The 17,413-nt window shown below is 41.0% G+C and overlaps 2 protein-coding genes and 1 pseudogene across 5 annotated transcripts in view; 2 read left to right on the top strand and 1 right to left on the bottom strand.

Moving 5' to 3' along the window:
- Positions 1 to 15,337, top strand: part of FILIP1L (filamin A interacting protein 1 like) — a 285,964-nt gene extending 270,627 nt beyond the window's left edge. For all 4 annotated transcript variants that reach the window (XM_012476992.2, XM_064374539.1, XM_064374538.1 and 1 more), the window contains one exon: positions 8,833 to 15,337. In XM_012476992.2, coding sequence (XP_012332415.2) covers positions 8,833 to 9,024 — 192 coding nt within the window. In that variant the 3' untranslated portion in view covers positions 9,025 to 15,337. The remainder of the gene's footprint in view (positions 1 to 8,832) is intronic.
- CMSS1 (cms1 ribosomal small subunit homolog) overlaps positions 1 to 17,413 on the bottom strand; it is a 366,636-nt gene that overhangs the window by 337,354 nt on the left and 11,869 nt on the right. The window lies entirely within an intron of this gene.
- LOC105734254 (serine/arginine-rich splicing factor 4-like) lies at positions 12,303 to 15,337 on the top strand (annotated as a pseudogene).

The raw sequence follows: 17,413 nt of genomic DNA, 5'->3' as shown, positions 1-17,413 counted from the left end.
CTGAAGAGATAACTCTACTGTTAAGACCTTTCTAAAAGGTCCTCTCTGAGAAGCTGCAATTCCCTCTGTATTATTAGCTTATAACCACCACAGGCATTAATGTCTTCTATTAGGATACAGGCTTCCTTCATTCCTCAACCAATTACCTACAAGAATGAACCAACAAATGTTTATGAAGCACGTGATACTGCTCATTGTTGTGGTAGACAGCTAAGCAGGTGTTAAAGTTTGGAATAAAGGGCAGGAGTTAAGGGGTAACTTAAAAGGTAGTTAAGAGCTCAGCACAGAGAAGGAACTGTAGAGGAAGTACTACAGGAATTTAGAGGAAGAGCAGGTTACTCTCAGGTGGGATTTGGGGATCAGACTTCAGAACCAGATGAGAATTGAGCAGGGGCTGGAGGATGGGAGGACTAGGATACAGAGAAGAAAGAAAGGTGCTCCAAAGAGGTGCCCACAAGGTGAAGGTGTGGGGGCAGGCAGGAGGGCAGACGACCAACATTCAAGAACAGTGAGTAGTGCAATGTGGATGAAGCCAAGACAGCTGAGGCAGGGTAGGGCCTGAAGGGCACAGACCTGTCAGATTGTGAAGAACCGTGAATACAGCACTAGGGAGTCTCTGTGTCTTCACAGAAGGCTTCTGTGTAGTGAGATAACATACTATAAAAGAGAAGGCAAAATACAAATCCATTATACAATACTGTTTTATTTTACAACGACCCTAGAAAGTGGGTATTATGACAACTTTAGAGATAAGTAGATTAAAACTCTGACACACAAGGAAGCTGTTCCAGGTCATTCTGTTAATATGTCACAAAATTGAGGTGTGAAAACAGGTCTGATTCTGTTGCTCCATTCTCTTTCCATGGAAACATACTGAGTTGCAAGAGGATTTAAATTCATTAGAAGTTGAATTTGATCCTTTCCACTATCTGTGGTGATAGACAGGTTGTCTATTGTGACCTCCTTGTGCTCCACCTCAAATCTGCCACTTCAGCCAGAACATTCAGAATGTCACTAAACATACACAGGGCTTTCCCCTTTTTCCTCCCCACTGCTCTACATGGACACAATTTTCATCTCTTGTCAAGTGAAGTGGGACCCACACTGAAAGGTCTGGATCAATGCTTGCCTCTTCTGAAATCTTCCATGATCAGCATAGCCAATAGTGATTTGCCTCTCCTTTCAACTCCACCTGCCACCCTGAAGCCACTGTTAGGGCATGAGATAATGAACGTGGAAGCCAAGCCCCCCACAAATGGGCAGGCATGGGAAAGACTGACCTGGTGATAGCACTTGGGATAGGAGATGGGAGAAAGCAAGTCCAAAGAGAAGCTCATGTTCTCATCAGGAGACTCTGTTCTCAGAAAACACAAAAGTTGCAGTCAGTGTCCACTCTATGCTAAGGCAAGATTCTATAAGCAAAGGGCACAAATGCCAAGCATAAAGAATGAGCTTGGACAGGGAGTCCATACGTGCAGAGTAGGAGGTGCCTGATCAGCCTCAGAGATGATGGGAAAGAAAAGCAACACAAGTGAGTGAAAACAATTCATGGAAGGAGCATCACAACCACGCACATCCAAGCTTATAAGTAGGTGGCTGCCTTGATGGTCCTGATGATGACCCAAGACTTTGAGAAAAGGCAATCAAGGGATCAAGGTCTAGCCACTACAAAGACAAGCACCACCAACTTACGCCACATTTGGTGCAAATCTGCCTTTGCAGAAACAGACAATTTTCCCAGATGGTACTCTCTAATTTTGGATTTCTATTCCTCAAGGAATACTGTAACTTACTAAGGAAAGACTGGCACTCCCAAAATCATTTTTAAAACATAATCACCATGCATCTTTCCAGATTAGGAGGAGAAGTGTTAGGGTTCAACCTGTCAGTCTCCAAATTCAGGAGTACAAAACTGCAAACCAAGGAAGCACCCCAAATAAAAACTGCTACTGCAAAGGGAAGTTGTCGAGTTGGCTCCTACGTCCCCTCACAATACAGTAACCTACATCAACACAGACGCTTTTCAAACAACTCAAAGTCATTCCTCAAAAATGCATTACTATCCTTTACAATCAGTGGTTTGGCTGGGTTTTTTTTTTCTCTCTTTAACAGGAAAAAGTTATTATTTTTCTATTCCTATGCCTTTTCATGGTGTTCTTGCCTGAATTCGCTGTGCCTGAGATCAGTCACTTTTGAAGCCTCATAAAACCACCGTTTTATATAAACAGGAGCTAACTGAAAACTGCAACAGATCCTCAAAGGATCCAACAGGAGCTAACTAAAAACTGCAACAGATCCTCAAAGGATCCATCACACAGGAGACAGATAGTTCCTTTAGGGCAACAGGGAGGGAATCAGTGAGTAGGATTGTGCTGAGAAGAACAGTTTTACAGTAATTTATATAAGCAGTCCATTTATTTCATATAAAATGTTCTAATTATAAGAGTACATATTAATTACAGAAATTCTGAAAAATATAAATGCTTCTGAGGCTGCTGATTATAGCTTCTAAGAAGGACAATGAGAAGACTAAGGAGAACAATGGACAATTATTACTATTTTTTTAGGCCAAACCTGTCAACTATGGCCCTATTTCAGATTTTCTCAGACTGCCAATGAGGAAGAAAATATGCTTTGGGGAGGCTATCCTGTTCTTACTGCCTGGCTCTGTGCCAAGGAGTGGCAAACCCTTCTAGAGTACAAGTTTATGTAATCTGTCTGCTTGGTTCAGACACAATGGCTGAGGGGCCAGCCAGGTTACTGGGAGAGAGGGCCAGGATTTCCTTTCCCCCAGCAAGCCAATCAGTCCCTGGATAATGATTCAATCACTATGCACTGTTCATGTAATGGGAAGAAATGCCTCCTTAGGTGGCTGTTCTCAGAACTAGTTACATTCTTATCAGTAAGATCAAGTAGCCTTGTGCAGAGGATGTGGGCACATGGTATGGCCCCACAAAGTTCATCTCAGGCTCTGGGAAAGGGATGTAACAGTACCTATGGTGGGAGAAGAAGAGTGGCAGTTGAGTGGGAATTAAATTTTTCTCCCTGGCTGTCTCAGACAGTTGATTAGTATCAACAATTTCTCTATAATGATCCTCAAAGCAGCATCTCCAAAATTTCAACTCTACCAAACAGTTCCACATGGAAGGCCCAACTATATACTTTAGACTTAGCATCTGCCCATAACCCAACATACTATCTTTCTTGAACAGCTCTTTGTCTCTCCTCTGTGATGGTCCATCACCTTCCCCATTGCTCAGGTTCAACATTTGGAAACTATTCTTTACTTTGCTCACCCTCCACTCTGCCATATGATTTCTTTCTCTGTCCTCCCTGCTTCTTATTTGTACTACTACTCCCGAAGTCCAGACTTTATAAAAGATGGTACTGTAAGATAGGTAATCTACTACATTTAATCCTCACCTCTGTAATCCAGACTTCACCTTTTTTATTTTTGAGACGGAGTCTTGCTCTGTTGCCCAGGCTAGAGTACAGTGGCGTGATCTCAGTTCACTGCAACCTCCACTTTCCAGGTTCAAGTGATTCTCCTGCCTCAGCCTTCCAAGTAGCCTGGGCTACAGGCGTCCACCACTACGCCCAACTAATTTTTGTATTTTAGTAGAGACAGGGTTTCACCATATTGGCCAGGTTGGTCTTGAACTACTGACCTCGTGATCCACCCGCCTCAGCCTCCCAAAGTGCTGGGATTACAGGCGTGAGCCACCGTGCCTAGCCCAGCCTTCAACTTAAATACCATTCTGATTATGCCAATTCTCCAGCCTCCCAGAAAACAGCACTTAAAATTGCTTAGTGCCCAAGGTCCAAACCTTCTACCATGGCCTACAATCTTTCGTTTCATCTTCCTTTGAAAGGCTGGACATAACCCACATGTTCACCAGAACACCATACTCATTATCCTCCCACATACCACTGGGCCTTCTTACCTTTGCTCATGCTGTTTGTAGGGCTGGAATCCTCTTCCTTAGTTCCTCATACTAACATCCTACTCATCCCTCATGTGTCACTTCCTTTGGAAAACCTTCCTTACATTTTAGTTTTCCACTGAGTTTCCAAAACTGGTGTCTGTAATTCTATTATTGCACATCATTCTGCTTCATTTTATATTTCTTACACCTCCTATACCATCATTTCAAAAGCAAGAATCAGCTATCATTTATTTTTGAACCCCTTATATCAATGTTCCCTAAAATGTAGTCATTCATCACTTTCATCAGAATCACATCTGACTTTGTAGATTTTCACATTCCCAGACCTATTAATTCCCACTGCAGGGATTCTGCATCCTAACAGGCTCTCTGGGTATATAAAATTTAAGAACCACGGTCCTACACCATCCAGCACTTAACTAGTGCTCATAATAGGTGCTCAACAAAGGATCGCATGGCCAGTGAGACACATGGTAGTCAGAGCTGGCCTGTTTGCTCTTTTCACAGAATCAGAGAATGTCAAGGCCAAAAGACTTTACAGGTGATGTAGTAGAACTACTTCATTTTTCAAACAAAAGACATGAAAACAGGAGAGAACAGATAATATGTCTCTAGGTGAACTCTAAAAAAAAAGATAGAGTCACGAGGACTAGACCAAGTAGCATAAGGAGGGTAAATAATGGAGGAAGGGACCTTTTCTGGGCCAAAGGTGGTTAGAAGGATAGCCCAGGAATCAGTGCCGCTTACTCAGCTGCCTTAACTCCTACCCTTAGTAACTTACCTCCTATAAAAAACTGGAGAGAGGGGAAGGCTGAGAGAGAAAGCAGGAGAACATGAAAGGTAAAACAATCAAAGAAGTTAGGATTATGACCAAGAAATCGGCATCTTAAGAAGTGATATAAGGAAAAAAAGATGATGATGACAATCACAACAGAACAACTAACACTTACCTGAAACGTTAAATGATGGGCCAGGGACTTCCCTACACGATATCTCTACTCCCCAAAGAACATCTAGAAGTAGGTATTTTAACCCCCAGATGAAGATTACAAATGAGGAAGCTGTAAGTTGGTGAGGTGGTTGCTCAAAGACACACAGCTAGATAGTGCCAAACCTGGAATGAAGACCCAAGATTGGCTTGTGCTCTAGATACTACCAAAAGGCTGTTATAAGATGTAAGCCTGAGAATCACTAAAACAATTAAATGGGTGCAAATGAAGAAATGAGAAAGAAATAGAAGGTGGGAGGCAGGAAAGGGTACAAAAAAAGAAAAGCTGAGGTAAAAGGAAAAAGTTCACAGATGGAAAAAAGAGGACAAATGAGGAAGCCACTATTAAAGGTTAGTATATTTTAACAAAGATTTCTACATGTGATGCTAGGTCTGGCACAAAGTAGGAGCAACTGAGTTTGGAGGGATTTTGAAAACTATTTCAATGTTTATTCTTGGATCACCCCTACTGCCCACTGTATAATTTCCACAGAAAGAGAGATTGGGAGGTGACTAGGTACAACCACAAACCATGATACATTATAGAATAAAGGCACCAGTTTAACCTTCGCATCAGATACTGGACAGCTCTTTAATATAAACCATAGCAGTAGAACACTATTTAAAACCGATGATCTCTCATAGGAGGTTAATGAGAATAAGCTAACCAAACCAAAGGGCTTCGCTTTGAAAGACCCTTTCCTGTATAAAGTGTAAAACTTGTAGTGATAAAGTTTTATTGCATAATGGGCAAGATTTGAGAAAATCAAGAGGAAAAAAAGCCAAAAAATCATTATGAAATTTTGGGCTAGCAGCCAGATTCATTGTCTCTTATTTCCACTCCACCCCCACCATAAATTAGCAGTGACTTGTAAAACAATAGAAAAGACAAAAGAAAAGAAGGCAATAATATTTCAAAGATATTTTTCTTCAGTTCAGCATTTCCTCCTTTTCATCACCATATCTATCATCATTACTTATATATTTTCCCATTAAACACTGAGATAAAAACAAAAATACAAGAACACTGTCATTCTGATAACACATGGCCTTGGCCAAGCATTCCACAGCTGAGTCCCCAGGGGAGTAAGCAGCCCTGAATCCACCCACTGTCCCCCCGACCTCAATTACTACATATCAAAATCACCAGAGGTCTCTGGGACTCTTAAACTTCTCAACCTCTAGAGCTAAGATGTGACGCAGGCCCTGGAATCAGGACCACTCCTGAGAAAACACTGCTTTCTTACACAATATGTTGCCAATACATCTCCAAAAGTTCAAAGCATTTACAAAATTAATTTCATTTAGAGAAAAGGAAACACCCTGACTCCAGCTGTCTGAGATCTGATAGCTTCTCCATTAATGCTGATTTTGTTCTGGTATATTTATAGATGTTTGCCCTCCATGATAATGTGAAAGAACAAGAGTCATGTAGAAATTGGACTGTAGACCTGTGACTTTAATTACAACTGAAAACACTTCACCTTTCCATACTTCTTTTGATCATTATGATTCAATGCCATCTAACGACTAGCTATAACCAGGGAGTCTTCTAGATTGCTAGGTTTCTTTCTTTTTTTTTTTTAATTAATTAATTTTTTTTTGAGATGGAGTTTTGCTCTTATTGCCCAGGCTGGAGAACAATGGCATGATCGTGGCTCACCACAACCTCTGCCTCCTGGGTTCAAGTGATTATCCTGCCTCAGCCTCCTGAGTAGCTGGGATTACAGGCATGCGTCACCGCCCCGGCTAGATTGTTGGTTTCTTTTGAAACTCTGTGGATAAGACAAACCAACACGTTTAGAATTTAATACATTCCACAAATATACTCTTCTTTCTACTGCTCCCTAGGTGGCACTACTTCTTCTGCCTCATTGAACTCAACATCCTTCAGACTTTTAATCCATTCCAAATTCCAGTCTTCATGTTGAACTGGGTTAAGCATTTAAAAAAAATCATTTTGTTCTATGATTGAGCTTTCCAACTTGCTTAATCTCCTCTAAGACATCTGCTTTCTGATGAAACCCAGGAGCCTCCAACTCTGAGTAGAACATTCACTGTGTGGTCTTAAAAGAGTCATATACATGGATTTCTCTTGCAATATGCATTCCGAATTTGGACAAAACTTTCTTGCAGCTATTTGACATAACGCTCTATAAAAATGATCCAAGAGATGACACACTTTACTGCTCCATAATTCATTTACTGAAACATGTCCAAGCATAAAATTCATACAAGTAAAAACAAAAAAGACACTGTTTTTTTTTTAAGGTTTGTGAATAACAACTAAGGTTGTCCTAATAAAATAACAAGCCTTTGCTGCCACCTAGAGGTAAAAACTATGTAATAAAATTAGAGTTAGAAAACAAAAGCTTGCACATCCATGGTGCAGAAACAATTAGGAGCCCAGTAACTTTCAGGCAGCTGGGCCCAAAAGTTATCAGTGACCACCAACCCAGGCCACATGTTCTTCACAAACAGATATCAGTGTTGCTCAGAAGAAAAGAGCTCCACCAATACTGTGTTTCATAGCCATCTGTACTGGCCTTTCACAGTATTGAACTATGCATACCCAGGTAGGCCACAGTTCCAAGTGAAGAAAACACAAAGCTTACATCTAAAGGAAGTTCAATTATGGCAGCAGTTTTCCAAGTGTGGTAGGCTGACCACCTGAATCGAAGAAATCACTCTGAGAGTTTATTAAAAATGTGGATTCCTGGGCATATCTACAAACAAATGAATTACAACGTATACGAGTAAGATTCAGAAATCTACAATTTAAAAAGGATCCCAACATAGATTTTGGTACACTAAATTGGAGAACCAATCTAAATCCTGATAAAGTTACAGGACATCACAGAAACGTATATTGGGAAGGCTATTACTAATGCTACAGTCACAGTATTAGCAGACTTGATTAGTCCATCATCGACCTCGACTGCAGCTTCTACTCCTCATGGCTTGGATAACAAGGTTGTTCATAGAAATGCCCTGATCTCTGAGTTGTTTCCTTCCTTTTTTATCCCTTAAACAATTTAGTGTTGCTTTTTCTAATAGCAAACTTACTATAAAATAGGTGGAGAACATGGAAAATGTAAGAAAAATAAAAAGTACCTATAAGTCCACTAATCAGGGTTAACCACCAATAGCATGGGTGTATTTTCTTCTAGTATTTTCTCTTCACATGTGAATAATTAAAGCATGTATATGGTTTTAAATTCTGCTTTTAACATTTCTAAATAAACATTTTCCTGTTGCTTTAGCATCATGAACGTAGCATATTGTCATAATTGTACTGTAATTCATTTAACACATCGTATCAATTTATCCATTTTTCATCATTATAAACAATGCTAAAATCAAATATCCTGGCTCTCGGACTATATCCTAGAAAAGATTCATAAGACCCTTGATATATACTACCAAGCTATTTCCATAATCATCATTGGAGCTGCCCATCTCATCGAACTCTTATGTGGAAACTTCTAAAAGTCTCAAGGCCCAAGTCAAATGCTATGTTCTTCATGAAGCATTCTTGGACAATCTCATTTGAAATTAACCTTTCTCTGGCCATCTCATGGCTCTTTGTTGAGATTAATTTGGGACACTACTCTTGTTTATGTCCTATTACACTGTGATTGCCAAGTATCTAGCCATCTCCATCTCTAACACTATCTCTATCAAGGGCCTTGCACACAGCACACATTCAACATGTACCAGCAGAATTACTTTGCTGACATTTGTTTTTCTTCAACCTGACAATCTTTAATCTGATATATCCCCAGAAACTGGTGCTTTCAAAGCCAAATCCTCCAAACTGACTCCATGTCCTAAACAATGTCTGCTTCTCCACCAACTGTACCATTAATTACCTTTTGTTCTCTTGTTTAATTCAAGATCAAGGAGGTATGCAAGCAGAGAATACCAACACGGATCCCTAAACCAAAATCTACAGGCATCACCAAGATTTCCACTAATGCCCCCACACTGCCTATGGATAAGCCTATTTACCAAAATGGCTGTGGGAAGCTACACGTCGTAAGAACTATCACCTCCAACGCTTTCCTCCACATGGGAGGGAGAAGGTAACTCATACCAACGCACTGCCCAGATATATTCATCTACAGAAATATCTGGAAAGCTAAAATTACCACTATGAAAGGCCAAAGGACCATCTCTCCAGGAAATGGTGAAGCAGCAAACTGACAGTTCATTCAGATTGGTGGACCTGAGGAAGATCATCCTGAAAACGCAGCACATCTACAATTATTTTACTTCTACATGTGTATACACACACATACACACTCACAGGCCTAGACTCACACCCAAATCTACCCGTTTCTTCCTCCTACATATAATCTAACCCAAAGATGGACTATCTAGAGTCAGTCTGGGATAGGACTGAATTCACTAGAATGGTTCAAGAGTTTTCTAGTGAATACAGAAGTAATTCTTCATTCTACAAAATTTGGCTGATTAATCATATTTTGCTAAGAAAAGGTAATAGCAAAAATTCCTAATCTGAGTCAAGAAAATCAGGTTTTTCCATCAAGATGATGTGACAATTAAAATCATACTTTAAGGTCTAAAACTATGATTTCTTTATGACCAGGAGGGAAAAAACAAAGTGATAATTCTTAGTTACAAGGATGAAAAGCATCACAAAAGTGAGCAACAGCCGAATATGTCCTTTGTGTGGCATACCTGACAATCACTGGTGTAGTGAGCATACCTGACTGCTGACACTTAGTGTCCTACCCATTTTCCCAGTATGTTTCCCCTCCTATATAATCCAGGCCTCAGAATCATATTGCTAGACTGTTAACAAAAATTTTAGATTGGTATTGTTACTTTCTATAGCAATCAGGGCATATCTAAATCAAAGGTCAATAACATCGAGATCTTTTAAGGAGATATGAAGCACTGTTCCAGGTGCTCGAAAAAACATACAATTTGTCATGTCACAGGACATTGTTTATTCCTGTCTCTTCCCTGAATAAACACTATAGAAAATCAGTTGATTCAACAAAAGCTTGGGGTTAGGAGACTCAAATTCCAATCCTGGATTTTCATTCACGTGACACCAAGCTTTGCATTCATCAGTCTAAGCCTTGAGTTTCCATATGTAAAACAGGAAACTGAAGTAATTCCTCAGGTCCTTTCCAGTTCTGATAACCTATTAATATGCCCAACTATTAATACAAAATGCTGAATTCAAACAGCCATCTCTAAGGCCAGACACAGTTCCCTGGCAGTGAGCTAAGGTAATTCTTTCACCACACTGAAAACTCTCATTGAATTGAGAGAAAGGTGTGCCTATAATTTAGTGTGGACAGAGTAATAGGGGACATTTTAAGACAAGGCATTTTTGACACAAAAGACAGTTCAAAAAACCATTAATTACCTTTCATTCTCTTGTTTAATTCAAGATTAAGGAGATATGCAAGCAGAGAATCCCAACACGGATCCCTAAACCAAAATCTACAGGCATCACCTGTAGATCTTGAAATGTTTTTGAAAAACATTTCAAAAAGCTTCAGTCGAGGTGGGGGAAATATCAATGAAGTGACACTAAATATTTTTTGTGATCCTTCACTAAAACCTGGAAGCATGCCCCCAGAAGAAATCCTCATGGTTAAGGATTGCTTTAGCCTGCTGTCCTGGCATAGCACCAGCGGAGCAAGAGCAAAGGAACTGCCATTCCCCATACTTACCTAACTAAGCCCGCCTCATTGCACTAATGCCCTGTACAAACACCCCTAGGCCCCTGCGATTTCAAGGAGGAGGAGGAGGAGCTAGAGGCCTGGGCAGCACGGAGAGGGATGGTGTGCAGTAGTACCAGCAGGCAAGTGGCAGAGGGTGGTAAGGGGAGGTCAAATGAATTGAAAGTCTGAAGTGGAAAAGTGTAAGTGAAAGGAAAGCAGGAAGAGAATAGTAGAACGGGATGGACTACAAAAGAAGGTGAAGACTGGGCATAGTGGCTCACACCAGTAACCCAAACACTTTGGGAGGCTGAGGTGAGAGGATCGCTTGAGGCCAGGAGCTCAAGACCAGTCTGAGCAACTTGGCAAGACCTTGTCTCTCAAAAAAAAAAAAAAAAAAAAAAAAACCCAGGGTGCTGGTACACACCTGCAGTCCTAGCTACTTGGGAGGCAGAGGCAAGAGGATCATTTTAGCCCAGGACTCTGAGGCTCCAGTGGGCATGATCGCACCACTGCACTCCAGCCTGAGTGACAGAGCAAGACCTTGTTTGTGAAAAAAACCAAAAAAAACAAAAAAACATAGGGCGATGAAGCTGTAACACCAAAAAAATAATACACATATGTGCGGAGTGCTTAGTACTGTGCTGACATAAAATAGGTATTTGATAAATCTTGAGTAAACAGAGAATGAGTAAATGAAGAAGAGAAGTCCATTCAGTCAAGACATAAGTGAGAAAATATGCTAAGAGATAGCAATGGTTTACGATAGGGTTAGGAAAAGTAGTTATGCCCAGGTGACATGCAACATTGGTAATTTGCTAACAGAAGAAAACCCCCTGGAATTCCTACAGTATAAACCAAACAGATTGAAAAGAAGCATAAAAAAGGAAAAACTACACGCATTAACAATAGTCCCAGAAAAACAAAATACTTTGGGAAAAATTTTACTCTGAAGAGGAGCACAAAACATGCTGTATGTTGAAGATTTCAAAACTGTTTTCTCTCATGTCAGGAGACTCCCTAAAGTACATTTTTATCCAAGCTGGCATAAGTTTAAGAGGCAACACGAAAAGAGGGGCAAGACAGTATACAAAGTACTAAAAAATTTGGGTAGAAAAATGTCGACACTTCTATGGGACCCAGCAGAAACTCAGAATGGTAATGCAGTTCTAATCCCATTAAGACAAAAGTCTTCAGAGTAAAGTTATGTTGGCCCGGTACAGTGACTCACACCTATAATCCCAGCATTTTGGGACGCCGAGGCAGGCAGATCACATGAGGCCAGGAGTTTGAGACCAGTCCGGTCAACATGGCAAAACCCCATCTCTATTAAAAATACAAAAATTAGTGGGGTGTGGTGGTGCACAGCTGTAATTCCAGCTACTCGGGAGGCTGAGGCATGAGAATCACTTGAACCTGGGAGGCAGAGGGTGCAGGGAGCCAAGATTGTGCCACTGCACTCTAGTCTTGCTGACAGAGAGAGACTCTGTCTCAAAATAATAATAATATAAATAAAGTTATATTTTAACAAAAGGATTATCAACACAAAATCATGCTTATTTCAAGCAATATGCATTAATAATTTAATAAAAATGAAAATACAGGCTTTGCCCACCGCCTAAGGAGGAGGTGGGGTCGGGGCCAGACACCACTGCCGTTGCTGGGATGCCGCAGGTGTACATGACCACCTGAGCTACCAGGCCCAGGAGCCCGATGTGGAGCGCTTCTTTAAGGGCTATGGGAAGATCCTGGAGGTGGATCTGAAGAACGGATATGGTTTCGTGGAGTCTGATGATCTGCGTGATGCAGATGATGCTGTTTATGAACTGAATGGCAAAGACCTTTGTGGTGAGCGAGTAATTGTTGAGCATGCCCGCGGCCCCCGGCGAGATGGCAGTTACGGCTCTGGACGCAGTGGATATGGTTATAGAAGTGGCCGAGATAAACATGGCCCGCCTACTTGCACAGAGTACATTCTTATTGTGGAGAATCTGTCAAATCGGTGCAGCTGGCGAGACCTAAAGGATTATATGCGTCAGGCAGGATAAGTGACTTATGTGGATGCTCACAAGGGACGCAAAAATGAAGGCGGCGATTGAAGTTGTATCTTATTCTGATATGAAAAGAGCTTTGGAAAAGTCAATGGCAGAAAATCTGATTAGTGGAAGACAAGCCAGGTTCCAAACGACGCCGGTCCTACTCCAGGAGCCGGCTCATTCAAGGCCTTGCTGTAGAAGCAGACACTCCCTTAAGAGCAGGAGCCGAAGTGGCAGCAGCCAAAGCAGTCATTCTAAGAGCAACCCCGGTCCAGGTAGGGCTCCCGCTCCCGGAGCAAGAGCCGGAGCCGGAGTCAGAGTCGGAACAAGAAGAAGAAAAGCGGCCGGGCGCGGTGGCTCACGCCTGTAATCCCAGCACTTTGGGAGGCCGAGGCGGGTGAATCACGAGGTCAAGAGATCGAGACCATCCTGGTCAACATGGTGAAACCTCGTCTCTACTAAAAATACAAAAAATTAGCTGGGCACGGTGGCGCGTGCCTGTAATCCCAGCTACTCAGGAGGCTGAGGCAGGAGAATTGCCAGAACCCAGGAGGCGGAGGTTGCGGTAAGCCGAGATCGCGCCATTGCACTCCAGCCTGGGCAACAAGAGTGAAAATCCATCTCAAAAAAAAAAAAAAAAAAAAAAAAGAAGGAGAAAAGCAGGAGCCCCAGTAAGGACAAGAGCCGCAGCCCCAGCTGCAGTGCCGGCAAGGGCCGCAGCAAGCGCAAAGACCAAGCTGAAGAGAAGATCCAGAGCGATGACAATGCCAGGAAACCCAAGAGCCGGAGTCCTAGGAGGCATAAAAGAGCAGAAGTCGGAGCAGGAGCCGGGAGAGGAGAGTGGAGGAGGAGAAGCGAGGGAGTGTGAGTGGGGCAGGAGCCAGGAGGAAGGTAGGGTCCAGAAGAGTCTCCGCCAGAGTCGGAGCCGGAGCAGGAGCAAACCGGGCAGCTGGAGCCGGAGGAGCTGCAAGGGCAAGAGGAAGAGCAGGAAGAGAAGCAGGGAGGAGAGCCGCAGCCGCAGCCGCAGCCGCAGCCGAAGCGAGAGTGAGAGGAGCAGAAAGCGAGGCAGCAAGGCGGGCAGCAGCAAGAAGAAAAAGGAAGACACTGACCGCTCCCAACTCTGAATCCAGCCAGAGGGAAGGCCGAGGGCAGAGTGAGAATGCTGGCACCAGTCAGGAGATCCGGGCCACGTGGAGATCCAATTCCAAATAGAAACCATAACTTGCGTCAGAATCAGGCTCCATATCAAAGTCAGCTTCAAAAACCCGATCGGGGTCCAAGTCTCGATCCAGGCCTGCCTTCAGATCACCCTCCCGATCTAGATCTACGTCCCAGGCAAGGTCCTCACTGCCTACGACCACAGGGGAACTACCCGAGGAGTCTTTTGTGCATGTTTGCTAGCCGTAGCACAAGTGATTGGAGTAGAACATGTTACTGTTGTACATTTTCAACTCCCCTAATGGTGTGTCCTTAATTGTTAGAACTAAGTGCTTCCTCTCCGTAAAGCCTCCTGGTGCCAGGCCTTCCTGCTTCACTGAAAAAAATTTTCTCTTTAGAAAATCCCCTTTTACTCATGGCCCACAGTAGAATATCCGAAACGCCTTGGCTTTCAGGCCTGGCCTTTCCTACAGGGAGGGAGCTTCTTAACCTTGCCAGCTCTAAGGCTGGAATGACCACATAGGTAGGTACGGTGAGTTCAACCAGTTTTTGCTCATGAATTGACGCCTTTATATGTATGCCATCTAGTGAAAGCGCTAAGCCTTAAGTTTCCTACCACTTTGGTTTCATATTTTTGGACTTAACCAAGTTGTGAATAGCACAGTCGAGGAAAACTGATACTTCCAATAACCCACAGGAAATAAACTGTAGCGTTCCATATTCTGGTATTGTGATTATATTGCTTTACATTAAAAAAGAAGTTTTTTAAATTTCATTTTTCCCTGTCTTACAAAGTATAGTGACCCCTGTTTCCATTAAATTTGAATAAAGACTATCTTTGCATGACAAAAAAAATGCAAATACAACTAAAAAGTGAGAATACTATTTGGAGTTCAAAACAATAATGTCTGACCTATACGTAACACTGAAATATGAAGAATCTTGCCTCTTGAACATCCTTTTTCTGCAAAAGTGTGGCCTCTGAAGAACAATGACAATAAAAGAAGCTGACCTAGTAATTCTACAGTGATTTCACTTGTTTTTTTAAAGTAAGCAGATAAAAATCCAAGTGAGTGAAAACAAATCCTATTTGTAACAAAAATGTTAACAACCTAATACTTTTAAGCTAATGTCTTTTCCTGGTCCTTCATTTATTTACCTTCAAGATTGCTGAATTAATCTTGAGATTTTTTTAGAATCAAATATCTGATTTTAACAGATACATGACTGGTCTAATACATGACTGATAATTACTAAGTAATGGAGTAACTAAGGTAAAACACAATTCTCTCTGGATTTGTTTCAAATTTCTTTTCCTGAAGACATGTGACATGCAATTCAGGATGTGACTTTGAGTTTGGGGGAGGGTTTGCAAACTGTGGTTCACAGGCCAAATTCGACTCACTGTGAATGTTGAAAAACAATCAAAATAAGACTATTTTGTGATGTGAAAATTGCATAAAATTCAGATGTTGTTGTCCATAAATAAAGTTTTACTGGAGCATAGCCATACTTGTTTACATATTTATTTTCTATAACTGCTTTTACACCGTAATAGCAGAGTTGAGTTATGACAGTGATGACTGGACCTGCAAAACGTAAAGTATTTATTATCTGAATTTATATGAAAAAAGTTTGCTGACCCCGGTCTAGTCTGAACTAGGTTAACAAGACATTCAGAAATAAGAGCTTAAGAGTTTGATCAACTAATTTTTAAAAGCAATATTAGCCATTTGAAAATCAATTAAGAATTCTATGGAAGTTGATAAAAATGGGGACACTATCTTTCAAGCTGTGATATATTTAGTAAAATGTATAATTCTATGAATGCATCTGAAGTGTTCAACTAAGGAACATCAGATTAAGAACAGATAAAAGATTTGTGCCACAAAATAATATATTATTGAATCTGAGGTAGGAAATGAAAGTTATGTACAGGCCTTCCACATTTATCAGTAGTATTTTTCAAGAGGTTCATGGACATTTACCAAATTACAGCAGGAACTACCTGACATGAAATTTAGGGAAGTATGTATAAATTACCACCTTTAAATGTTCATAATTGTTGTCAAGAACCACTCATTTAATCATTTGCAAGAATTGTGGAAATTATATAAAGTAAATTAAACCAGACCATGAAAGTTATCTGAGGGTCCATCTGTTATAGCCTTCAAGTATAGAATATACAACAATGACTAATAACATAGTCATTTTTCTCCCGCATCTTCCTTCTTTCCTTCCACTTGCCTTTTAAATTCATCCTGCCCATGTTTTGCCCTTGAATATCTGTCAATACTATTTGCATTTTGATTGAACCCTGTAATATAAGCTGATTATGTTTTTTTCCTCTAATTCTGGTATAGCGTCTAAACGAGGCTAATTTGGGCATGAAGACTTGACAAATGATTTTGAAAACATTCCCAGAAGCATTTGTTGTGTAGTTATTAACATCTACAAATATTTCAAGCCTGAATTTTATATGTAGAGACAATGCTTTACAACATCCATCTACAAGGCATGACTGTCTATATGTAAAACTAATACTGTAAAGCTTTAACTTTGGTGTGAAAAAAGAAAACACAAAACAAAAAAAACCTAGATATTTGGGTTTAAAGAAAAGATCCAAGGTGCTCCCCTACTCTATCATTTCCAGAAGGGATTCAGCATGGAAAAAGCAATATAATTGGAAGGATATACCATAAAATGATATTACACAAAAATATTTACAAAGCTCATTTCAGTGATCTCAAAAGAATAAGCACGTTCATTCTAGGTGACAAAAGCTGTCACCAGTAAAAATTACAGGCTTATTTACAAAGCAAGAGTCTGTTGTCTTCTTTCCAACATAATTTGTAAACTTAAATCCAAATATGGTTACAATAAAATGTTAGTAAGACAGTACAAGGACTACTAATGTAATTTTAAAAAGAGAAAAGCAGCATTTGCCAAATCTGTCCAAAGCCGGGACAGGAGCCTGACGACTCTACTAGCAGATCAAGTTTCTTTTGGTAAAGATCTCCTAGGTTGAAGTCTTCAAGATGTGACTATGAAATACTAAGAATTAGTTAACTAACAAATACTTAATGAGTGCCTTCTACATACCCAGATACTATAGGCCCTGAAGCTAAAGCAAACAAGACAAACAAAATACCTGCTCACATGGAGCTCTAACAGTCTAGTGCTGGGAAAAAGTAACAATTTAACAAGAAAAAATAATAGTTGGTGCTAAGTGCTCTGCTGAGAATTACAAGAACATAATTTAATAGAGACTGGGCGTGGTGGATCACGCCTAATCCTAGCACTTTGGGAGGCTGAGGTGGGCGGACTACCTGAGGTCAGAAGTTTGAGACCAAGCTGGGTAACATATTGAAACCCCATCTCGCGGCTAATAGAGGCCGGGTGTGGTGGTGGGCACCTGAATCCCAGCTACTCAGGAGGCTGAGGCAGGAAGAATTGCTTTAACCCTGGAAGCAGAGGTTGCAGTGAGCCGAGATCGTGCCATTGCTCTTCAGCCTGGGGACAGAGTGACAGACTCTGTCTCAAATAATAATAATAATAATAATAATAATAACAACAACAATA

This window comes from Aotus nancymaae, unplaced genomic scaffold (assembly GCF_030222135.1).
Source record: "Aotus nancymaae isolate 86718 unplaced genomic scaffold, 86718_ANA_hifiasm-v0.15.2.pri h1tg000011l, whole genome shotgun sequence".
NCBI lineage: Eukaryota > Metazoa > Chordata > Mammalia > Primates > Aotidae > Aotus > Aotus nancymaae.
Note: the sequence above shows the minus strand (reverse complement) of the source record. Positions and strands in the feature narration are given on the sequence as shown.